This window comes from Octodon degus, unplaced genomic scaffold (assembly GCF_000260255.1).
Source record: "Octodon degus isolate 3935 unplaced genomic scaffold, OctDeg1.0 scaffold00001, whole genome shotgun sequence".
NCBI classification, from domain to species: domain Eukaryota; kingdom Metazoa; phylum Chordata; class Mammalia; order Rodentia; family Octodontidae; genus Octodon; species Octodon degus.
In genome coordinates this window covers 21,732,968-21,758,815 of record NW_004524577.1, presented here as the reverse complement: position 1 = coordinate 21,758,815, position 25,848 = coordinate 21,732,968, and the positions used below count along the sequence as shown (strand labels likewise).

General features: G+C 40.0%; 1 protein-coding gene across 2 annotated transcripts in view; it reads right to left on the bottom strand.

The window, feature by feature from the left end:
• Window positions 1–25,848, bottom strand: part of Mrps27 (mitochondrial ribosomal protein S27) — an 83,521-nt gene that overhangs the window by 36,393 nt on the left and 21,280 nt on the right. The window contains exon 1 of one of the 2 annotated variants that reach the window (XM_023703037.1): window positions 7,654–7,730. The exons of the other annotated variant lie outside the window; for it this stretch is intronic. Within the exon in view, the coding sequence (XP_023558805.1) occupies window positions 7,654–7,712 (59 nt within the window). The 5' untranslated portion in view covers window positions 7,713–7,730. Of the gene's footprint in view, window positions 1–7,653; window positions 7,731–25,848 lie in introns of those variants that run through there. 2 annotated transcript variants of the gene reach the window in all.

Below are 25,848 nucleotides of genomic sequence, written 5' to 3'. Positions count from 1 at the left end.
ACCACTAGCCTAACCTCATGAAGCCGAGCAGAGTTAAGGCACTTAGGGGCAACTGCCTGAAACAGGCTGCCTATCACTGGCAACCTAGGAGCCAAATCTCATGCTGTAAGCCTGGATTTACAGGACAGGTGTGTGTGTGTGGCGGGGGGGGAGGAAGGCATTGACTAAAACATGAAAAACAGGGGAAGGGGAAATAAAATAACTTTTTATCTGGTAGACACAAAGCTAGATACTACTTTCCAACTGGAATTATATGTGGCCCCTTTTGCATTAATCGGCGAGGAAAGTCTCTTTCTAACAGAGGGAGGCAGCGCCACCTCAGAATTTAGTGACTTCAGTATTACACTGGAACAGAGACAAGGACTGCTTCCTTATTCTCACAGTTACACAGCATGCAACAGCGCTTGCTTCCTGTAGCAAACACTGAACTTTTCATTGCTTGCAAATGCTACATGAAATGTGATATCACACATAATCCATGTCATTAAGTATATGTTATTTTATAAAAAGATGCAAAGGATTGCATTTAAAAGTCCATGTTAGTGAATTTAGTCATTCAAAAATGAGAACTGTGGGGCCAGGGAGATGGCTCAGTGGAATAAGCACTTCCTTGGCAAGCGCAAGGGTCTGAGTTCAATTCCCTGGTTCCACAAAAAAAAAGAAAAAAAAAAAGAACTGCTATTTGCAAAGCGTAACGTTCTCCTGTTTTCTGGTTACCACTGTTCTTTTCATCAGAGAAGCATCTGCTGCCAAAAATTCTGAATGTCATTTTCATTCAGTGAATTAAAGGATTTAGTAGCTCAGCAGACTTTACCTGTCACATACAAAATTTAGTATGTTTTTGTTTGGGGTGGTGGTGTACTGGGATGTAACCCTGAGCCTTCGTGCTAAGCTACATCCTAGCTTTTTCAAATATTTTATTTCCTTTCCTTTTTTTTTTGAGAGTGGGTCTTACTAAGTGGCTAAATTGCCCAGGCTGGGCTTGAATTTGTGATCTTCCTGTTTCAGCCTCTTAGACTACTGGGATTACAGAGGTACAATTCTTGGCATGCAGGCAATATATACAAAAACTTCTGGAGTAAGAATAGTAGAGGTAGACAAAGGCCTAAGAGCCTATCCAGGCACAATGGCCCACACCTGTAGTCCCTATTGTTCAAGAGACTGAGACAGGAGGATCATTTGAGCCCAAGAATGAGGCCAGTCCTAGTTAAAAAGAAAAAAAAAAAAAAAAAAAAAAAAAGGCTAAGGGCCTAATTACTCATTAATTGCAGCACTAGAGATTAAATCCAGGGCCCTTGCACTGAGACACAGCCTGAACCCTTTTTAAGACAGGGTCTCATCAAGTCACTAAACTGCCCAGGCTGGGCTTGAACTTGGAATCCTCTCGCCGCAGCCTCCTAGAGTACTGGGATTACTACAGCTTTGTACCCCAAGCCCAACTTAACAGCTTGTTATAAAGGCGGTATTGACTTGCCTCTCATGTAATTTCTCACCAAGAAATACTACTTTACCATTCCTCACATAATCCTTTCATCTTTGGGCAATCAAACTGATAAAACAGATAAAAAAATTCAAAAGCAAAATGTGTACCACCATTTTAAAAAACTCACAGCATTCTAATTACGTTGTCAATCAGCTACTAAAGATTCTTTCATTTAACAAAGCAACCTGTACCTTTTATAAAGTGTGTTATTGCTGTTTTACAGATGAAGAATTTGAACATCAAATGTTAAATACTTGGGGTTGGGGAGATGGCTCAGTAGAATAAGTGCTTCCCTGGCAAGTGCAAGGGCCTGAGTTCAATCCCCAGTTCCGCAAAAAAAAAAGTTAAATACTTAAGGCCAGAGTCAGTATGAAACAAGGGCAGGATTCAAACCCCAAAAGGCTGCCTGTAGAGCAGACCCCTAAGCTAAGCTGCCTGGTGCTAAAATTATGATTTGGGGGAAAACTCTCTTAATAACCTTATACTAACCATTAGGGCTTTCTACTGTCCCAATCAGTAGAAAGCCCAGAAAGTTCTATTTCAAGCGCATTTTGGAAGTCTAGGCCTTTGGCCAGAAAATTTTAATTTATTATTTCACAAGTTAAAGATAAAAACATTTAGTTTCAATTATACTGACAATGCCTTCACTTCACTCTTTTCCTAATCCCAGAATGCATAATCACAAACAGAATCAGCAAGCCACCTCAGCCTAGAATTTCTATTACTGGGGCTGGTGAGATAGCTCAGTGGTCTAAAGCACCTACTTAGAACAAGCTTAGCAAAGCACAGGGACCACGGTTCAATCCCCCAGCACCACATGCCAGCCAGCGCTGCCCCCTGGTGGGCTAAACTGGCCACACACACACACACACACACATAAATACATTTTAAAAAAATGAGAATTTCTATTACTCATTATAATCACATCTCACCATTTTCTACTACAGCTTTTTTTTTTTTTCCAGAACCGGGGACTGAACTCAGGCCCTTGCACTTGCCAGGGAAGCACTTATTCCACTGAGCCATCTCCCCGGCCCCTACAGCTTTTTTTTTTTAAATACAGTTTTTATTATTTTTATTTTTTATTTAGGTACCAGGTATCGAACTGAGGATCTTGTGCTTGCCAGTCTGGCACTTACGCCACTGAGCTATCTTCCCAGCCCTTCTATTACAGTTCTTCAGCAAATATCCTAAGGCTATCACAAAGTGATTATTTGATATTCTATGTATTATGGAATTGTGTTTTGGTCCCTATAGGTTTATAAATATATTCACACAAAAAAAGCTGCTGCCAAATGGAGTAACAAGCACCTTACAAGTATGAGGACTAGCTATCACTACACCAAATTTTTTAATTCTTAAGGTATTTTTAAAAAATGGAAAGGAGAGGGGCTGGTGAGATGGCTCAGTGGTCTGAATCACCTACTTAGAACAAGCTAAGCTAAACAAAGCACAGGGACCGCGGTTCAATTCCCCAGCACCACATGCCAGCCAGCCCCGCCCCCTGGTGGGCTGAGCTGGCCACACACACACACACACACACACACACACAAATAAATGTTTAAAAATAAATAAATACCACATTAAAAAAAAAAAATGGAAAGGAGGGTTGGGTAAGACAAAAGCCCTGTGCCAAGTGCTGAAACATCCTGTGATCAAATACTGCAGAGCTGGAAAATGACTCTATTCAAATTATTATTCAACACTTCCACTTTCTTCATTTGTAAACAGGTGAACTTGGATGACTACGTAAACTTGGCCAATAGCTCTTTGACAGTTTCATTGGATAAATTATGTCACTTGAGCCCTCTTTGTTTTCACCCAGCTGTTCAAAGTCACTTAAAGGAATAGATGAGGCAGAGAGAAAGTAGTTCAGAAGACCCGGAGGCTAGGGAATTACGGTTACATGACCTGACTCCAGGCACTGGCCTACCCATGTTCCTACCAGTGGACCTGCTATTTCCTCCTTTTTTTGTTTGAAGCCTCTCTGCTTGTTTATGCTGTCATCACATCTCCAAAATAAGATGGAAACATTGTGAGACTCTTAAGACTTAAAGCTGTCTTTCCTTCCACTGTGTTGTCACATAAACTGACCACTGTGTTGCTGTGTTCGCCTCCAATCTGAATCCACTCAATCTAGCCTGGAGGTAGCTCTACTGCTCCTGTGAAACCCAAGTGCACGGGTTTTATAGAAACTGATTCAGAGGACCAAAACTCCACATTCCAGGCTATATTGTAAAAAATAAGAGTACTGTTTTTTAAGAATACTCCAAATGTAGTATTTTATTTATTTTCTTTAAGATGGATTAGAGGTAGTGGCAAAGGAAACAGATTTCAAAGATGAGTGTCTCAGTTGAGATGAGATTCGAAATAGGAAAAGGTAATGAAGGGCTTGGTCTAATAAAAACAAAAAAGACATGCAGAGTAACTGGGACACCTACAGAGCTCTTGGCACCAAAGCATCTTCAAAGATGAAGAGGAGGACCAGGGATATAGCTCAGTAGAATAAGCACTTGCCTGACAAGCACAGGGTCCTGAGTTCAATCCATGGTACAACACAAAAAAAAAGATGAAGAGCCCAAGTCAGGGAGATGCACCAAACAACTCTGCCCAGAGAAGTTGCCAAAAAAGCCCTCACATCTGACAGAAGTGTTCCAACACACACTAGTGTTGAATATGAGGCATATAGAAGCCTACCGTGGTCTCTTGAGTTTTTATTTTAAAGGCTTGTCAAGGGGAAACAGTAAACGTTTTGTGTTTTCTACAATCTGGACTATATTTAATCCATTTTGTCTTTATGATTTCAGTGACAGAAGACCTGGGGGAAATGTAGGTCTATAGTTTGAATGTTTTCCTCTCCTTCCAAATTGCAGGTTGAAACTTAATCCCCAGTGCATAAGTGATGGCAGGTAGGGCCTAGGGGGTGGCATTGGGGGGGGCAGAGCCCTCATGAATGGACCAATACTACTATGAAAAGGGCCTTGCAAAGGGTTCACCCTCTCTGTTCTTGTGCCCTGTGAGGAACAGCGTTCTGAGGATTATTTAAGAAGCAGCGATGTGCTTCTTACCAGACATCAATCCCATGTGTGCCTTAGTCTTATACTTCCCAGCTTCCAGAACCTCCAGGAAAAACTTCTGATCTTTACAAGTTACTGAGTCTTAGGTCTTCTGTTACAGCAGCACAAAGTGGACTAACACAGTAATAAAAGTGCTTAGTAGCAGGTGACTTATTGTATCTGTATATCTAGCCCAACATCTGCCATAGCAGATCCACATGATCTATCTTTTGTGTCTGTCTGGACATCTCCATCTAGATCTCAGTCTTCAAGCACACCACACCCCAAACTGAGCCTATCACAAATGCTCCACATCCTCCCTTCCCTCTCCATCCCCCCCAAGGTGCTTTTCTTTCTGTATTTTTGGTCCTTGTGGTAGACGAACACTAAGATCACCTACTGCAGAAATCTCCATGCTCTGAATGCTACAACCAGACTTCTGCAACCTGGAACATCTGTTAGCATCAGTTCTTCCCAGTCTAATACAGGCTTCCATTTGAAAACGTTTTTTAAGTTGCAAGAAAAATAACAAAAGGACTAGTCATGTAAATTTAATCATTATAGAAAAAAATATAGGGAAATAAAAATCATCTGAGTTTCTCTACCCACAGTAAGTATTACATTGTTCATTTAGCCAATTCCCTAATGAGGATATTTAAGATGCTTCTGTTGTTTCATTACTATAAACAAAAGTACAGTAATTTTCTTGGCCTACATACAAATTTCTCCTAGGAAAAATAAGTTCCTTAAAAAATAACAATTTAAGATCTTAACAGTGTTTTTCTCTGGAATATTCGTTTCATGAGAATAGGTAATAAATTTTTTATTCTTTTTTTTTTTTTTTTTTTGGTGGAACCAGGGATTGAACTAAGTCCCTTGCACTTGCCAGGGAAGCGCTTATTCCACTGAACCATCTCCCAAGCCCCGAGAATAGGTAATAAATTTTTAATCTCCACCAATATGATAAGCAAAAAGCATCTAATATAGTTTTTGTATATTTTATTTAATGTCAAAGTTGAACATCTTTTATGTTTATTAGCTATTTTTGCCCTTTTTAGAATTATTTTTGTTCTTTTTTCTATTACATTGTTTATATTTCTATTATAATTACTTTTTATCATTTTATGTATCATTTTACTTATAAAGGTATATTGCTATATTTAACTTACATTTCCTTACAGAAAAACGTTTTTATTAACATGACTTTTGATATTTATGTCATGTTTAAAAAGTTTCCATGCTTCAAAATTACATTTGTCTATCATATTTCTACATAAATATTTTCATTATTAAAATTTAAATCACTGGTCCTCATGGGACTTATCTTGGAATAAGGACACAACACTGCCTTAAAAATCCCTTTCCATTACATTATCTCTTAAATTATATTTCCTATCGGTTAGGCATTGATCTTTGTTTTCCCTGTTTTCTTTATTCTAGCTACAGACTGGTTGGTCATTTCAAGATCATTACATTTACTCTTCAGCTGCTGTGGTCTGAGTGAAACAAGCTACACTTAGAACATACACCACAGAGAACAAAGTTTAGCACAAAACACTCAACAAGAAGAGGACACTATTTGCTCCTTACCATATAAACATTTTTTTAATCTGTTTTTTGTTAGGAACCAATAATAGCACAGAGGTAAATGAATATACACTGAAGGAAAAGATACAACCACTACATAATAAAACAGGTATCAGGTATAAAAGAATTTAACACAACAGTATGACAGTCAAATAGTCAAAATGGCAAAAGTAATTAGATGGCACAAAATATACACAAAATGCTGAGCTGTTTCCAGGGCAACAAAAGGTCAAGTTTCACATTACATACAGCAATAATTAACCAAACCATTTGCATTTAAGGAGCACCTTCCATATGCTTCTGAAAACTGCCTCATTGACGATAATAATGCTGATCAGAAATGGATTTTTAAAAAAGAAAACAGCCACTGCAGATTCACTGATAATCCTACCCCAAGTCTTGTTACCATACTGATGCTGTTTTTGTACTTGATTTTAAAAGTACTTTAAGAGTAGGAATTGAAACACTTTCAGCAGCAATGGCTCTGATGTTCAAAGAGTATTTATGAGTACTGAGGTCACTACTGACGAAACACAATGTCTGTACCATGGTGGAAAACAAGGGTTAGGCATCAATATCATCACTTTTTTCCTGTCAACTGTCCATGACCCCACTTTCCGCCATGGCTCAAAGAAAAACAAACAGGGAGGTTTTAATTGTGGGTTAACCCCAGTCTGCTGTAGTTGTGGCCACACTATTATACATGGTTCTGAGGCTGAGTTGGGATTGCTGAAAGGAGTCCCAGGATCAAAGAATAATGTCTGCCAAGAGTAGGCAGCCACTATAAACATACAAGTGCAAGTACAATCCTCCTGTGAACTCCAGTCAGCAAGTTCTAATCTGCATACTACACTCTACCGGCTATCTGGGAAGAGTAGTACGGCATTATAATTAAAAATCTGGCTTTCAACTTCTAGACATCTATTTCCTAGCTCTCTCTCTCTCTGTTTCTAGGCAAGCTACTTAATTTTGTCTGATTCTGGGTTTATTATCTATAAAATGAGGAGGTAGGAGCACACACTGCAAGTGTGTGGAGACTCAGTAACACAATCATGTGGTTAGCACTCGGTGAAGCTGCTGCTATTGCTATTACCTCTATGCAGTGAGGCCTGTTATCTTGTGGTATTTCCTGCCCCCAAAGTACCCCACAAATAAACAAACCCAGAAAAGAACATTCCAAAGCTCAGCAGTAACAGTTCAGCAAACAATAAACACTCAGTATATTCTGGGCACCAATGACTGCTAGAAATACACAGATAAACACCATGACACGTTATTAAAGGATAACCAAAGACTAGGAAAACATCTACACTATAATCCAGAGCAATGATCCAGCTCACCACACTGTGTAGGGATGCAAGAAGCAAGATGGAAGGAAAGGAGAGAGTTCCATCTTGCAGACAGCAAGCAGAACAGCATGTCACAGAATCTTCTCTGGAACCAAGTGACAGGCCTCTACTCCTACCTTTGATACTCTGTAAGTATTGCCAAGAGTCCCTGTTTGGCTCATTTTCATGACTGGTTTACCTGAGGGGAGGGGTATCAGGTTTTGCGGTGTGAAGGCAGACTCCAGAGTGCACAGACATCCTTGATGCCTCCCAGGACTTTCTTTTATTAACAACAAAATAAAACTCAACAAGCATCAGCCTGAAAGGTCTTTGAAAGCAGGTATTTCTCAGTATTTGTGTGCAGTACCCAGTAATATGAACTCAAAATAGGCTGCTGACCTGATTAGAAGATCCAAAGAAATCACAGAGCAAATCTTCATGAGAGGGGGTTTAGCAACTGAACTATGATACCACAAACATGAGCAACCACAAGCACAAATTGGGTTTTATCAAAATTAAAAACATGTGTGAATTAAAAGACAACACCAAAAGAGCAAAAAGAACTGGCATTGTGGTACACGCCTGTAACCCTAGCACTCAGGAGGTTGAGGCAGGAGGATCACTGTAAATTCAAGGCCAGCCTGGTTTACATAGTGAATTCAAGACCAGCCTAAACTACATAGTGAGACCCAGTCTTAAAATAAATACATAAATAAATAAGCACATTTTTAGGGCTGGGGAGATATCTTTAGCTCAGTGGCATAAGCGTCTGCCTGGCAAGTGTAAGGTTCTGAGTTTGATCTCCAGTACCAATTAAATAAATAAATTGACTGATTAAATTTTTTTTAAAATAAAAAGCTAAAAGACACTTTATTAAATAAAGCTTGAAAATATTTGTAAATCATGGATCTGAAAATGTTTAGTGCACATAATGGCTAAAAACTCTAATGTCTTCACAGTAAGACAAATGTGGCAAGGCACTTAGACTTTCTTCAAAGAAGATCTATGAATGCCCAACAAACACCTGAAAAGATCCTCAAATCAGTCCGCAGGGAAGTGTGAATCAGAACCTCAGTGAGATAGTTCTACAACAACTAGGACAGCTAATAGAAAAAAAAAAAGAATGTTGGTGAGCATGTGGAAAAAACGAAACATTTTAAATTGCTAGTGGGAAAGTGATATGGTTCAGCTGCTATGGAAAAGCATTTGGCAGTTTCTAAAATAGCTAAACACAATTATCACAGAACCAAGCAATTCTGCTTCTAGGTATCCTCTGCCCCACACCAATTAAAAACAGGTAATCAAACAAGCATCTGTACAAACTTGCTTCTAGCAGTGCTATTTACAAAAACCAAAAGGTGGAAACAACCCAAGCACTGACCCGCAGATGAACTGTGACACAGATACATGTCACAGAAGGAATGAAGGATTGGTACAAGCTACAGCGTAGATGACCCTTGAAAACATTACACTAAGAGAAAAATGTTAGATAGAAAGATTACAGACTGTATAATTCAATCAATACATGCCAGGGACAGGGGAGGGTTAGTGAAGAATAACTGCTTAACTGAGTGTAGGCTTTCCTTCTGGGGTGATAAAAATGTTTTGGAACCAGATAAGGATAGTTACTGCACTGAATTATAAATGAACTCAATGTCACTGAACTCACTTACAATGGTCTTTTATTTTATGTGATTGTTTTTAAAAAGAGTATTGTAAGTTGAATTGTATCCCCTAAAAAGATACGCTGAAATTAATATGTAAACTTCATTTGGAAATATACAGTCTTTTGCAGAAGTGATCACTGTTAACATCATCAGGGGTCCCTGATCCAATACACCTGGTAGTCTCAGAGAGAGGAGAGAGACACACATTCTTGCAGGCAAAAATGCCACATGATGACAGACAGGTAAAGGAATGATGCATCTATAAACCAACAATGCCAAGGACTGTGGGCAACACTAGCAGCTGAGAGGAAGACAGATTGTCCCTGAGACACTTCAGGAAGGGTATGGCCCCACTGCCACTGATTTCAGGCTGCTGGCCAAAGCTGAGAGGGAACGCATGTCTATCTTTTAAGCCATCCAACTGTGGTGTTTGTTACAGTATCCCTAGGAAAGGGATACACAACAGACAACAATAAGGTGCAGTAGGTGGTAGGCTTAGAGCAGGAAATAAGTGTGAGAAGCATGTGAAATTACTTGACTATGAGGAAGCTCAGACATGAAATTCAGAGTATGGAACTGAAGAAAGTTATTCTCATTTTCATCATAAGACAGCAATAAGATTTGTGTGTGGTAGTTTAAGCCTGTAATCCCAGGCTTAAATTTAGAAGGCTGAGGCAGGACTGCGATGTGGCCAGCCCCAACTGCACAGTGAGAGCCAGTCTTAAAACAAACTAAGATTTCATGAAAAGGGGTAGAAGATTCTCATTTATTTTATAAGCAATCATTGTACACTTATTGCCTGTAGGCATTTGAAAGCCCTATGATAATTATTATTATATTTGGTTTCCTGACAATTTCTTATGATTTGCTTTGATAATATCACAAAGCTGATCACAAGTGATCAAAAGAACCCAAATAGTCCAATTTGTGTGCTGTCACTGTGTGAGTCAGGGGGTTACTGCTGACTGGACCGATCTGAAACCGTTTCATAGAATCTGGCACTTAAGATTTGGCAGACTTTTAAAAGAAAAGGAATGCCCCAGGGCCAGAACACTGCTTAGTTTATAGAGGAAATACAATTACTATTTGTTGGATAAGAGTAAATGAGCCAAGACAAATAATTCTACAAACGTAGTGTGTATGTTAGGGATTAGTGATATCTCGCTGGAAAGGCAGGCTGGGACCAAATTATATAAAATATTCTGGGTTTATCCTTGAAACACATAGCATAAAGAACAGGACTAAATCTTGGGAGCTGAAGAAGTTAGATAATCATTTTATTCTTCTAATTTTAATCTAGTAAATGACAGGAGAATGCCTGATGACTGTCAAAGCAGGAGTCACGTAGCTCTATCACCTCAATAAAGAAATTTTACTTGGCAGATGTCCCACTGAGTTAGAAAACAAGTAAATGATGATGTTCACATCCTGGTTTTATGACTAGAAACTGCAAATCCAAGGAGCTGTGAATATGACCTATAAAACACAAGCAGTGTCTCATGTCTACATTGAAACAGGATTCTGGTTGTTAGGACTTGAAGTAGGTCTGTGATGCTAGTGAATGTGACAGGTAGAAAGAACTTATTTTAAACAAATGATCAACCTACTGAAATGGCAACAAGATTCTAATAGGAAACTTGTTAATGATTTTATTCTGATGCTATAAACAAAACTTGAATACAGATGCTACATGGGCTGGTGAGATGGCTCAGTGGTCTAAAGCACCTACTTAGAACAAGCTAAGCAAAGCGCAGGGACCACAGTTCAATCCCCCAGCACCACATGCCAGCCAGCCCTGCCCCCTGGTGGGCTGAGCTGGCCACACACACAAAATAAATGAAATTAAATAAATAAATAAATAAATAAAAGATCTTAAAATAAAAAAAAAAAAGATTTAATACAGATGCTACAAAGAAAAACAAAAGGTGGCAGCTTGAGCTAAGATGATAGCCATGGCACAGAGAGGGGGAAGATATGAGAATGTAGAGGGAGACGCAACAGGCCTTGGTGGAGTACAAAAAACAGACCCAAAGATGGTGGGATAATAGAAGTAAATGATGAAGAACTATAAAAGGGGGCAGAGCTGGGCATGGCAGTACACACTTGTAATTCCAGTACTTGGGAGGCTGAGGCAGGAGGACTGCCATGAGTTTGAGCCAGCCTGCGCTACATACAGAGTTCAAGGACAGCCTGAGCTACAAAGACCTTGTCTCAAAAAAGGGGTGAGCAGCAGTCTGGGAGAGGCACATACCAAGCTAAGTATGGTATTTGTCTTCACAGGATCAGAAAGATGGTGGGCCTAAAAAGTCAGATCCCCACACTGCCTCTTCCTTTTCTTCCTGTGACCCAGACCTTCGTCTGGGCTGTTCCAAATATGGGAAGGAAGTAGCCTTTGTATCAGTTCCCAAGGATCACCAGACTAGTCATACACAGAAATAGTCAATTCCTATTCCAAGGAAAGGAGGTAAAGAAACCTTCCTGGGATTTGGAAAGTGATACCCCCTGTGTTTTTTATGCTCTTTGTATCTGCCACTAGCTCAGTTCCTAGCTAAGGCAGAAAAAGGACAGGGAAATGTTCTTGAGCCACAGAGGGAACCAACACAGGTGGAGCCTGAAATGTGTTAACATCAGGTTCTTGAACTTTTTCTCACAGTAAAAAATATCCTGAATTCCACAGCTGAAGGATCCCCAAGGCTTCCTGTAAGGAGGCTTGTGGCTCTACAGATGGCCATCTGGAGCAGTGCCCTTTAACTATCCTGAGCTAGCCTTTCCAGTGCTCTTCCGTAGGTGTGAGGTACCTGCTTCATGTACAATTTTTTTGCATTTATCTTAAAGATGAGAAAGCTGAGATCAGCAAGGCTAAGTAGTGTGACAAGGATCAGACTATAATTATTTTAGTAGAACCGCATGTATCTTCCAGTGCTTACTGTTAATCACACAAGAGAGTCTATGCTTCCCTATGTAACTTACTGGAAATGGCCTAAAACATTTATTCATTTGCTCATTAAATGGGTTCAAACAATATATGGACAGGAGATGACAATATACACATAGTCAGGATGTTAAAGAGTATGACTTTCATTGTAGTTTTCATTTCATTATTCATTCAACAAATATTTATTGAAGCTCAGTTACAGTCTAGGCAAGGCAAACTGCTGGAAATACAAAAATAAACTAAGATAGAATCATTACCTTCAAAAAGTGCACTCAGTCGATAGTTCTCCAGAAATAAATTTTGTCCAAAGTAAAAAATGCCCACAGCCAAAATCAAATTAACCGCTGCCAAAGATGTAGATATTAAAACAAATTAAAAATAATCTGTACTATCTTGCCGTATAAGATATCAAGATCCTAAAAACTAAAGTGCGCGCCAGTGCTGCTTTCCAAATAAATATCCAGGGCACCACTTGATCACTACAAAATACCTGGCCCAACATGTTTGAGAGTAGAGCGCAAATGATTACTATCTGCAAATAAAGGAGCCACTTAGAAACGAAAAAGAAGGTCAAAACCAAAAAATGTTGCTAACATTAAAAACTACTTTCACAGTGACTCACTCCAACTTCATCAAATACGTGTACAGCGGTCCCTCACTTATCGCAGAGGTTATGTTCCAGACACCCCGTGATAAGTGAAAAGCAACCTTATGTAGCAAACTTTGTATTCACTTAAATATATTTATAAATATATTTATATTTACTTTATGTAGCAATGTATTTATATATACATATTGTCTTTGTAAACCCTTCCCACACTCTTATAAACCTTTCCCAAACTTTTAAAAACACTTCTAATGTTCTTAACCATTTTCTAAACTTGCAAACCTATGTAATCTTAATAACATATGTATATTGTATGGTACTGTAAAATTTTATATGGGTAATCACCACTAAAGATACTACTACAACTTGAATGGTGAATGTCGTGAGTTAGCTGTGTAGTACTGCTGAGAAGGTGGTAAGATGAGGTGAATGTACAGTACAGTACACTAGTGCAAAATCCCATGATACAGCCAAAAATTCGTGATAAATAATTTAGATTCATATTTTTTTAAAAGCCATGAAACAGTGACTCTGCGAAAGTGGAGCCACAAAGTACAGGGACTACTATGCCTCGATCAGTCTCAACAATGTCCCTCCTTGATTCTGAACCTCTATTATGCGCAGAAAGTTGAAAGCTAACTTTGCTTCCATGGTGGAAAAGGAACATTCTAAAGAACCTGGAAGTCAACTCCTTAAAATAAAATCTGGATGTGGTGCATATGGTGAATATGACCAAGTCAATTCATCATAACACTATTAATACTGCTTTATCCTTTCACTTGTGGTCTTCCTTACAATCTTCGCAAAGTCTCGATGCTTATAGATCTTGACCAACAAGTCAAAACAACTTGGGCCTCTATTTAAAAAAAGACATTATGACTATTGTCTTTGCACCATGAGTCCTGAACATGAAGTAGAGTTTTGGCACCAGTAGGAAGGTGACATGAGAATCCAGAAATAGCACAATATACCTTCAGGAGGATAAAACACAGCACCACAGTAATTCTGTGATTAAATTTAGCTTGCCTGGATCTTTGCAGGGTTGACAAAATATGTTTTCATGAGACTTATTGATATGAGAAATAGGCATTCCTTCAGCCTTAGAGGAAGAAACCTAACCTTTAGAAGATGTGAGCTTTGGCCTTCTAGCTCACTAGCTTACTGACCTCCGAAAGGTTTCTTTTCTGATGTACTTCCTTGTTCTACAAAACAGGAGAAAAAGTACTATTTTCCCTTGAGATTTTGCAGATTTTTACTGAGAAAAAGAAAAGGGAGATGACAGTGTACTTTCACATAGAAACAAGTAATCATTATGATCTGACCTCTATTGTGATGCTCCACAATGTCACTACAATTAATGGGTGACCACCTGGATTGAGGGATTTCCTGTCTCACCTCAGTCTGAGTGGGCATCCCTGAGGAACCCCCAGAAGCACAATCCAAAAAGACACATGCAGTCAGCTGCTGGGATAACAGCATAGATGCAGACAAGACAAGGGGCGTCCGGGTATCTGGTTTTCCCTGGCTGCACTCCGTAGCGACAACACAGTACAATTCAGGATTGCTGCCCACAGGTCTGTCTTGTAAAGTTGTTTATTTTGAGCACCGCACAAAGCTATGACTAGGAACTAAACTGAGCTTTAGCAGCTGTGCAGTCAAATTCAAAGCTGCACCTTTCAGAAAAAGACACTTTTCTCCTATTTTTTCTTATTTGCACAAAGATGCCCCCAAGGCTACCTGAGTTGTTTTTTTTTTCAGAACCGGGGATTGAACTCAGGCCCTTGCGCTTACCAGGGAAGCGCTTATTCTACTGAGCCATCTCCCCAGCCCCTACTGAGGTTTTGATCAAATCTGAGACTTTCAATCATCAGGCTCCCCCAGCCCTCATTAGGGAAAGGGAGGCGTGACTTTATGTTCAAATAAGATATTTGGAAAATACTTCTAAATATTAATGACACTGTTAGAACTACTTTGAGAAAGGAACAATGGAGGCTGAGCAGAAGGTAGGCAGAATCGTAGCCTGTTTCTTAAGACATTCGTGTATGTCACCAAGCTCCAATAATTAAAACAGGTACGGGGGCTGGTGAGATGGCTCAGTGGTCTAAAGCACCTACTTAGAACAAGTTTAGCAAAGCACAGGGACCGCGGTTCAATCCCCCAGCACCACATGCCAGCCAGCCCCGCCCCCTGGTGGGCTGAGCTGGCCACACACACACACACAAATAAATAAATAAAATTTAAAAAAAAAAATAAAAATAAATAAAACAGGTACGATGCTACTGAATGCAAGGCAGATCTGTGAACAGCACATAAAACTCAGAGACAGGCCAGGCACAAACAAAAAATTATTACTTAATAAAAGTAGCATATTGTATCAGCTGATAAAAGATGGTATTTCATAAATGGCATTAGGATACATGGATAGCCATTTGTTTTATGCATGTATGGAAATGAGTATCAATCTACATCCACAAAATTAAATTGATAGGTTTTTCAGGCACCCAGCACAGCAGAGAAACAGACAGAGGAAAAAGGGAAAGGGGCTTTATTATCTTGGGGGAGAGGGAGAGAATCTGGGGTAGATAAGGAATTCTCTGGATTGGAATAAAGGGAGCTGAGGCTTTTATGGCCTTTTGCCCCGGGTGGAGTATGAGGGGGATGTTTAGATACACCTGAGAGACTCATTGGGGGTCTTCCCTGAGGCGGTGGGAAGGGTGACTGAGTTGAAGAAGAGGGGAGGTGGTCTTGGGAAGATGAGCTTTTGGTTTAAGGGCTTCAGCCATATTAGATGATCACCATAATGATTCAGCAATTTATACCAGGGCCAGAACCTATCATAAATTCCATAAAAGCTGCATATTTACATGTCCAAAATGAAAGCACATATGCAAGGGAAAATTTCTTGGGATGGAAAAATGTTAGTTTTAGACTGATACAGAAGTCAAAAAGAAAAGACTGCTAAATTTATAAGGCAAATTTCAAAACAGGAAAAGATTTAGTTAATTTAAGGCTATTCCTTAAGTATTAAAAGAGATCCCATGATCCAGTAAGAAAAAGAAAAATAATCCAGCAAAAAGAATAAAAGAAAGTTTATGAGAAAATGGGCAATACCTCCTAAACATTGAAGAACATGCTAACTTCATTAGTAATGAGCAATATAAAATAAAGGTACATCAAGAAGCCATGGATCTGTTAAAAATATTAATTTGTCATTTAAAATTTTATAAAAAACTTTCACAAAATAGGGCTGGGTAGATGGCTCAGTGAAATAAGTGTCCCTGGCAAGCACAAGGGCCTGAGTTCAATCCCCAGGTCCACAAAAACCCCAACAAAAAACTTTCACAAAATAATGGCGGGAATACTTTCCAATCTATTTGACATTACATAATTCTCATGCCAAAATGATAAACATTATCAACAATAAAATACAGTAATAACTATTACTAACAATATAGACACTAAAAATATTAACAAATTAACATGGCAGGTCAATACATTCTTGTGAGCTCAACCCGAATACAAAGCTGGATTAACATGTGAAAGTCAACCAAAGTTAGAACATTGTACTGATGGAACAAAGGGAAAAACTGAATCCCTCACCCCCCCCAAAAGAAAGCAACCCCACGGGATTATCTATATTTGCAGAAAGAGCATTTAACAAAATTCAGCATTTATGCATCATAAAAAACTCTTAAGCCAACTAAGAATGAAAGGAAACTTCCTCTATCTGATAGTGATCACCTATGAAAAAACCTACAGCTAATATCATTGTTAATGGTGAAATAGTAAGCATTTTTCTCCCAAGACTACAAGCAAAGCAAGGATGTTTGCTCCTGCTTCTGTTCAACAGTGCACTGGAAGCTGTAGCTAATACAATAAGAGAAAGATATTAAAGGGCTTAAAATTTAAACATAAAAAATGTACTTTTATTCATAGGCAACGTGAGTATATATGCAGAAAATACTGAAGTATCTATGAACATCACTAGTACCAATAAGTGAATATACCAGTTTCTGGATACATTGTCAAGAAACAAGAATCAGTTGTATTTCTAATAGCAAACAATGGTAAATGGAATTTAGGAAAAAAATTTAATTATAACATCAAAAATCATAAAATACTTAAAGAGGCTGTGGCAGGAAGATCGTTGTGATTTCAAAGCCAGCCTGGGCTACATAGTGAGTTCAAAGTCAACCTGAATTATACAGCAAGACCTTGCCTCAAAGAAGCCGAACCGAGCCGAACCGAACCGAACCAAACCAAACCAAAATATACACATAAGAGGTTGTGGAGCAATGCTAAGTTAAAGGAGACTGGAGACATGGACACTAAATAAAGGTGTGATTTTGGAATAGAAAAAAAAGAAAGAAAGAAAGAAATTGTAGTATTAATAACATGGGTACAATGGCACATACCTATAATCCTAGTGCCCTGAAAGACTGAGACAGGATGATCCCAAGTTCAAGTCTAGCCTAGGCAACCTAGTAAATCGGCAAGATCCTGAGACTGAACAGCTCAGCATGTAGCTCAGTGCGAAAGCTCTGGGTTCAATTCCCCATGTGAGAAATGAAAGGTTGGGAGAGGAAGGGAAGAATACAGAAGGAAAAAGGAAATGAGCAAAAAACAAGAGCATCAATGAGTCAATGACAAAATATGAATATGTACCAGATATTGTTAAATGTTCTGATTTTAATTATTGCATAGCACTTATGTAAGCAAAATGTCTAAATAAAGCCAAATGTTCAGTAGTAATAAATAATACCCATGCAAGTTGAGTGTTCATCAGTTAACAAGGTCATCTTTCTGCTTCTGGAACCTGTGCAAGAAGACAGCCCATGCCAGCCATCTGCTGAGCTCCAGCATTTGTTGCAGGGCTGTGAACATTATATATAGGCTCACACTGGGATGCAAATAGCCATCCAACTGACTGTTCCTCCCCCAGCTACAAGCTGCAAAATCAAACAGCTTAGAGATTAGTTAAAGCTTTATCTTTTTACTTTTTTCTCTCTACAAACAAAACAAAAGAGTACAGATTCCTACCCTTCTCTCTCGCCCATGTTTTAAGGACAAGAAAGTAGGTGCGGGTTTAATTAAGGATTAGCAACCTAGGGCCTATGACGCATTAGGACCATGGCCTTTCTATACAGCCTGTAGGCCAAGAATAGTTTTTATATTTTTAAGGGGCTATATAAAAAGCTGTATCAGGCCTGAGACCATTTTCCTTACAAAGACCTACTTGAAAGGCCAGTCACTGCCTAGTGCCTGGAACCATGGATTTTGGGAGGTTTCCACTACGTGGCTCACGGCCCCTAAACCAAACAGTATGCTTTATGCTGAACTGTGCTTCCTCTAGAGTCTGGAGCATTGGCACAAGCTAGGCTGACCATGCCCAGGTGCCCAGCTCTCAGGAAAAACCTTGGATACCAGGTCTCTAAGGCACTTCCTGGTAGAGAGTGCTTCAGGCTGGCTGCCACAGTCCTAAGCCAGGGGAGGTAAGCTATTCGGTTTTCTGTGACCCCATCCAGAAGCTCTTGCTTAGTGTCCTCCAGACTCTGCTTAGTGCATGTGCACCTTTTCCCTCTGCTCATTCTGCTTTGTACCCTTTCGCTCAGCTGAGACTGCACCTGGATGCTGAGGCCACCTCAAACATACTGAACCTCTGGACAGTCCTGGGGATGCGTGACACGTGGTGGTGGTGGTGGTGGGGATGATGGGACAGCAATGACTGTTATAGGAAGTGTGTGGCCTGCAAAGCTCAGATTATTTGCTACTTGTCCTTTTAGAGAAAAAGGTTGCTAACCCTTGTATTAATGAAAAATGATGGCTACAAGATTGCTGGTAGTTAACCAAAGCTGGATAATGAGTGTGTATACTATTTTACCTACGCTAATAGCTGCTTAAAGTTTTCTATAATAAAAAATTTAGGAGGGGTTGGGGAGAGAAAAGGAAAATAAAAAATAATTAAGTTGTGCCACGTGCATGTACCATTCCCCAGAGCGAGTGTAATCACTATGTACTATAAACATTACTAATAAAAAGAAAATCATTCTAAAGCGGTATGTCTTATGATAGCAACAGACTCATTACTAACACATTCGGCTTGTAATTAGCTAGAGGTCTCGCAGATTACCCACTATGTTCCTCTCTTTGCTCTTCAGCCACCCAGTCCTTGCCCCAACCCGGCACTTCTTGCTACCTGACCACACCTCACTGGAGGCTGATCCACAGTTGTTACCAAAAGATATTACCTTATCCTGACCAGAGTGGACTCTGACCCATGCTGGGTCACTGGGCCCACCACAAGAGTTTTCAAGGAGGGAGTAAGAAGAATTAGATTTAACTATACTCAAGGAAACCATTGCAGACAAATGTGAAGAGGATTTCTTTTTCTCCCTGCATAATTATGTATGTGACTCCTGATTGTAGTCTATCCTCATTCTTCTCAAGTGTTACAGTTTGTGTCTAGTTGTTCCCTCAAAGCCTCATGCAGTCACTGGGACAGGCTTCTAGAGCTTGTGATTAATTCATGATCCCACCTGGTGATTATGGGCGTGAGTGATGCACCTGCCCTGGGCGGGTAATCTGTATGCGACAGAAGAGAGGCAGAGAGGCCTGCTAGCTGCCTCAGCTGCCGCTCCTCCTTTTGCCCTCCGCTGTTTTCTGCCACCACGAACTGCTGTCCTTTGCCATGTGCCACTCTCACTTGAAGCCAGCCAAGTATGGACTGAAAACCTCCACTAACTGTGAGCTAAATAAATTACCCTTAAGTTTGGGTATTGGGTATTTTGTCCGAGCAATGAGAAAAAAGTAACTGAGACAACAGGTAAATAATATTATCAATTTGTTATCATTTTTGGACATGTTTTTATACATTTTGCTTTACATGTGTATCCCATAATACTATATTGCTTTACATGCTTTCAAGGTTTGTACTTGAACATCACCAAACTACTTCTCAGGGTGCTATGTAACTCAAAACTCCAATCAGAAGCAATCTGAGTTCCTGTTGCTCCTTTTTCCTACAATTATAACTCTCAAACCTTTTATTTCAGCAGCTGATGTAAAAATAATTATTTGCATCTGCAATTTGTCTGCTTGCCAGGTAGTGTAAGCATGTTCTTGTGTACACAGTCTGGTTTTTATTCTGTGATCTGTGGGTTCATATTCCCTACCTTTCCCTAGTGGATTTCCTCCTAGCGATCTGTGGCAATATTCTAGATGCTGCGGTCTGTCAGTCACATGCACTGCAAATCTTCACCTTACACTTCAATTTATTAATGGTGTCTTTGATGGTTAAAAAACAAAAACTTTTACATTTTAGTGTATCAAAATTTATCAATTTTTTTAAAGATTTTATTGTTTTTATTTTTATTATTTATTTATTTATTTATTTATTTTTTAACATTTATTTAGTGTGTGTGTGTTATTTAGTGTGTGTGTGGCCAGCTCAGCCCACCAGGGGGAGCGACTGGCTGGCATGTGGTGCTGGGGGGGATCGAACCACGGTCCCTGTGCTTTTCCAAGCTTGTTCCAAATAGGTGCTTTAGACCACTGAGCCATCTCTCCAGCCCCTATCAATCTTTTAAATTCTGGAGTCTTATTTAAAAAATAATTTCCACTGCCTTCATTATTACTATTTTCCTATACTAAAGTCCTGTTTTTTCCATTGTGTATACATGTTTTGAGGTAGAAATGCACAAACTTTTCTGTAGAAACAATCAGTTGTCCAAGTCGGATTTGTTAACTAATCTATTCTTTCTCCTCTGACATACAAAACATGTCAATTTCCTGAATATGGACAAATCTATTTTCTGAGGTATATTGTTTTACTGATCTATTTAAATCTGAGCCAATACAACATTTTTCATTTATCACAGCAATCTAGTAAGTCTTATTATCTGGAAAACTATTTTATCTTGGTCTTCAAACTCTTTATTCCTAGCCCTTCATCCCTTCATTTGAATTTTAAGGCCAGGTGTGGGTGGCGCATATCTGTAACCCCAGCACTTGGGAGGCTGAGGCAGGAAGATTGAAACCAGCTTGGGCTACAAAGTGAGCTCAAAGCCAGCCTGAAATGCATAGTGAGGCCGTGTCTCAAAAAGACAAAAATAAATAAATAATTTCTTTTTAAAAAAGAATTCAAAGATCAACTTCTCAGGTTCCACAAAAAAATTCTACTAAGATTTTAAGTGGAACTGTATTGAATTTATATATGAAATATGTCAATTAGTTTAAAACAAGATGGAAACATACAGTACAAAGACTGGCAGAAAAACACAAAAAAGCATCTCGTTTGTAAGCTAAAAACAACACATGGAACTGCATTTTCCTAAGAAACAAGAATTTTTTTGTTTTATTTTTAGGGAAGGATCTACAGTGTGTTCAGGGTCTCACAACTAGATCAGACTGTAATCCCCCTGTTTATAGCCTCCCAAGAGCTGGGATTACAGGCATGAGCCACCGTGCCCAGTCTCAATTGCAGTCTCAGGGGGCCCTAGGGGTGGGGCTTGCATGGCATGCCAGGGATGGACACCGGCCCCTGCGCCTGCTTGTAGGCACTTTACGCCACTAAGCTATTTGGCCAGCCCTTAGAAGAAATTTTTAAAATACAAACAAATGTGGTTTTTAAAAATCATTTATTTATTTAGTACAGAGTCTCACTATGTAGCTTGGACTCCTAGTGATCCTCCTGTGTCTCGCCTCCCCAGCACTGGGATTACAGGCGTGTGCCACCATGCCCAGTTTTGGTGGCCAGCATGGCTGGGGCCACCATGGCATGCGGTACTGGGGATTGAATCCAGGTCCTTGTGCTTGCCAGGCGGGCGCTTAGACCACCAAGCTGTCTCCCCAGACAAAATGTGCTTTTTTAACCCTAACCTGCAGGGTCATAGCAGTCTCGTTTTCCATAAGATAATAGGCTGTTATACGGAATAAATAAATCTTACTCAGCTTCTGCAGCTTTGAGGGAAAAAAAATAAAACAGTGGGGAATGCTGACAATAACTACCTTTAGCCATTTGAGCTGCTCTTGTGCACTTCAGATACCAAAGCTAAGTCACTGGAGGAGTCTCTCAGTTTGTCTTTCAACCAGTGTTATGGTTTGTGTATAGGTGTCCCCCCAAAGCCTCGTGTAGTCATGGGGTGGCTCCTGGAGTTTGTGATTATTGTGAGTGTGGATGCTGCACCTGCCCTGGGGCAGGTAATTTGCATTTCAATGTAATGAGGGAAAGAGGCTGGCTAGCTGCTCCAGCTGCTACTACTCCTCCCTTTTCTCTTTTGCTTTTTGCTGCTGCCCTGAAATGTTGCTCTCTTGCTTATGCCACCCTGCCTTGGAGCCAGCTGAGTATGGACTGAAACCTCCGGTAACAGTGAGCTAAATAAACCCTTCTTTCCCTAAATTTGAGTGTTGGGTATTTGTCCCAGCAAAGAGAGAAGAGTAACTGAGACATGTGGCAAGGCTCCCAGCCTCAGAACTGTCCCATTCTCTATCTAATGTGCACTTTGCCTATCACCTCAATAACATCTTATCAGAGATCTGTTTGGGTGCAGGTTTTCCCTAATTGGGAATCACTAGGCTTCTACCGCTCTACGGACAGGAAACTGGTGACTTTCTGCTGCCCCCTTGTGGTGCTCGGCAGCTGCAAGCGCAAGGATATGCTTTTAAGCAGCTGTGTTTCAGGGTCAGGACATATTGCAGAAAGAGAGGGCTTTTTATAGGGGTGTTGAGTTTGTGTTCATAAGCATCTCATCCCACCTTATTTCCGAGTGGTGATGACGCTTGTACCCTGATGCCCATAGGATGTTTGTGGAATAACCACCTTAGAAATGTAAACCAGAACTTAAAATTTTCCTTAGAAGAGAGAAGGAAGAAACAGTCTTTATTCTTCAAAATGTTAAAATCTAGTGCAGTAAAATTAAAGCTAAATTTTACTCAGCACTGATCTTATTGTTCCAAGGTTGTTCTAAGGACTTTAAAACACACTAACTTCCTTAAATCTTTTTTTTAAAAATTTATTTATTTATTTGTGTGTGTGTGTGTGTGTGTGTGTGTGTGTGTGTGGCCAGCTCAGCCCACTAGGGGGCAGGGCTGACTGGCATGTGGTGCTGGGGGATTGAACCGAGGTCCCTGTGCTTTGCTAAGCTTGTTCTAAGTAGGTGCTTTAGACCACTAAGTCATCTCACCAGCCCCTCCTTAAATCTTTTAACTACCAAAAAGCATACATGTTATTTTAACACTCATTTTATGAGCAAGCCAATGGGCAGAGACCGTAACTAACTCATCTACAGCCAGTGGCAGTATGTCTGGCATGCAGAGCCAAGCAGTCTAACTCCAGTACATTCTCTTGTCCACTCTGTATTTCTCAAGTAAAGGAAAATACAAAGACACATTTTTGACTAGTTAAAAGAAGCACCCCTGCACAGCTAAAGTAAATTTTACAGAAGAATGAAAAGCACAGTACATTTATGGAGGCAACAGGGGCTGGGACAGGTCTGTAAACATGGGATATATTCTGTTAGAAAGACAGGGCAGGAGGGCACAGGGCCTGGGCAGGGACTGCAGAGCACTGGGGCTGCAGGCTGAGTGCAGCGTGCTATCTGACCTCCTGGTGTTAACTCAGCAAATGGGGGACTATGATAACCGATGACAGCCACAGAGTTCTTATTTTAAAAACAATTTTGGTGTTCTTCCTATCAAAACTCATCCATGACTTTCACCAATCAAGACTAATGACCACTTCAAGCATCACCACTGGGCAGCAGTCAGCCCACTGCCAGGCAATGGTGCTGCCCAATAAATACTCCCTTCCTGTGCCCTAATGGTTTCCAGCCCCAGCCCTGCCTATGACTGCAGTAGCTACGAAACTGTGCTATCATCTGCCTTAAAAGCAGTCTTGTTATTAAGAAAAACAGAATAGACCTCAAAATAGAATATCTGCTTGGTCGAAACAAAAATATGTGGAAATCTATCATGAAAATGATAGCAGCCAAGATCACTAAAGAGAATTCACATCAAATATTCCTCAGATGTCCTCTTGCCTAGACACACAGCATCTGGAAATGCTCAGGAATTTGTCTGTCTTTGGCTTGAAAAATCATGATGCAATCAAACGAAACTTCTTTCTTTACCCACAAATCTCTTCTCGAAGCTTCTGTTTATCTACTCAGCTCTACCTTAAATACTGTACTGGCTCCTGAAAAGATGTTGTAACTATCTTCAAGCCCAATTCTCTCACATGTAAAACACTACTGGAGGAGGGTTTACATAACAAACGTGAGACCCTATTTAAGTTACACCTTTCTCTCTGCCCTACATGTATTAACTCTTGGTACCCTTATTATTACTTCACAATCATAAAACAAATCAGTAGAAAGGTATTTTTATCACAGAATTTTATACTGTGGTAAAAGAACTATAAAAGTGGATTTTTAAGGTTTAATTCACAAAGGGTTCTAAAGCTAGTAGAACAGTACTTCAGTCTTTTCCTTTTAAATCTGATGTACAGGAAATGTATCAAAAACTCACCTCTGGCCAGTCATGATAGTGATGCCCATAATCCAGCATTTGGAAGGCTGAGGCAGAAGAATGGCAGCAAGTTCAAGGCCAGCCTGGACTATATAGGGAGCTCAAGGCCAGCCTGCACGAAGTATCAAAACCCTCTTTTACTCCTGCCCCCTAAAAAAACCCATGCTCTATGGACTTTTTGGAGCTCAAGACCAAGAACAAATCAATACATCACAAAAATTAGTTACGTGAAATAAAGATGAACAAGTTTGCATAACACAGAATTGACTAAAGGTATTTACAAATAAGCTAGTAAATGATGTCTGCCACTCGTAGATTATCTGTGATCCTTTCTTCTATCTAACTTTGTATCTCTGTGTTTTTCTTTTGATAGTCAAAAGTTAAAGTGACTGAAATACCACTTCCACTGTTTCAGTGAATAAAGTTTGTGGGAAACTAAACAGAGAAAGAACTTCATGCTTTCAAAATGGGGCTTCTGGCAATAAAGTCGAGTTCTAGCTCAGTAGAAGGCAAAGCACGAGGTGAGCTACGATGTGTCTCAGGAGGCACCTGAGATCCTACACTCTCTGGGAAACTAACAGCCACAGAACTCGATGCACTGCAGCCTGAAGTGAGGCTAAGCTAGTCCTCAAATCCAGGTGAGTGCACCTCTTTCACACCACCCTGGCTGTATCAGAGTCTTTTCAGGCCTCCCCTCCCCCCACATGTTTTTATTATTGAATTTCTTTATGAGTTATGTTTTGAGTTTGATTAATTGTGTGTCACTTTGTTAAGAGATAGTTTATATCTTCTGGCTTATTACTGAGTTAGCTGAGGACAAAGACCTGGCACAGAGAGACTCACTGGTCTTACTGGACAATCTCTGACTTTGATGTCAGGTCCTCAACCACAGCTGCTAGAACTTGGACTTGTCACACAGCTTTAAGGAAATCAGTCAGTCTGCCCAAGCCTCAATTTCACAGATTCTAAACTTGGCAAGACTTCAGAGGTCACCTAGTCTAAAATTTCCTAGTTGGTGCCAGGTCTAATGGGTATGACTTGGCAGTTGTTCTTTTTCTATCTGTGGCCAGTTATTCTCCAAGGGCCCAAGTCTGGCACAAAATAGGATGCAGCAAACTTTGAAACACATGTGTACAATGAAAGAGCAAAGACCCAGCCCTGATTCTTCTAAGTTTGCTAAGTTTAGTACTTCTACCATAGTACTAGTCATTTTCTCATTAATCCCAAGGTTTAATTTTCAGTTCAGTTTGATTCTCACTTTCTATCTTGTTCAACCTATCATCAATCCTCTTGATTTTTTTCCTATGTCAACTACCATATGATAGACCTTTCAGCACTGTGTGCACAGACAATTAATATTCTTCCAATATGCACAACCTGTTTCAATAAAGAAATGTACCATTTACTCTTCCAGGAGTATTTTTACTATGATACATACTTCTCAAGAATGGTGCCCATGACCACTCCTCAGTGCCTCCCCCAACCCGCCCGCCGAGTAGGATTTTCTGCCGAGTTCCGGGAGCCCCCAGACCCAGTCCTAGCCCAGGAATTTCTGCCGACTTCCGAGAACCCCCAGACCCAGTCCTAGCCCTGGTCCGCAGCAGGAAGGAGCTGAGCACAGCAGCCAGACCTAAGCCAGACGCAGCTGGATAAGTCCAAACT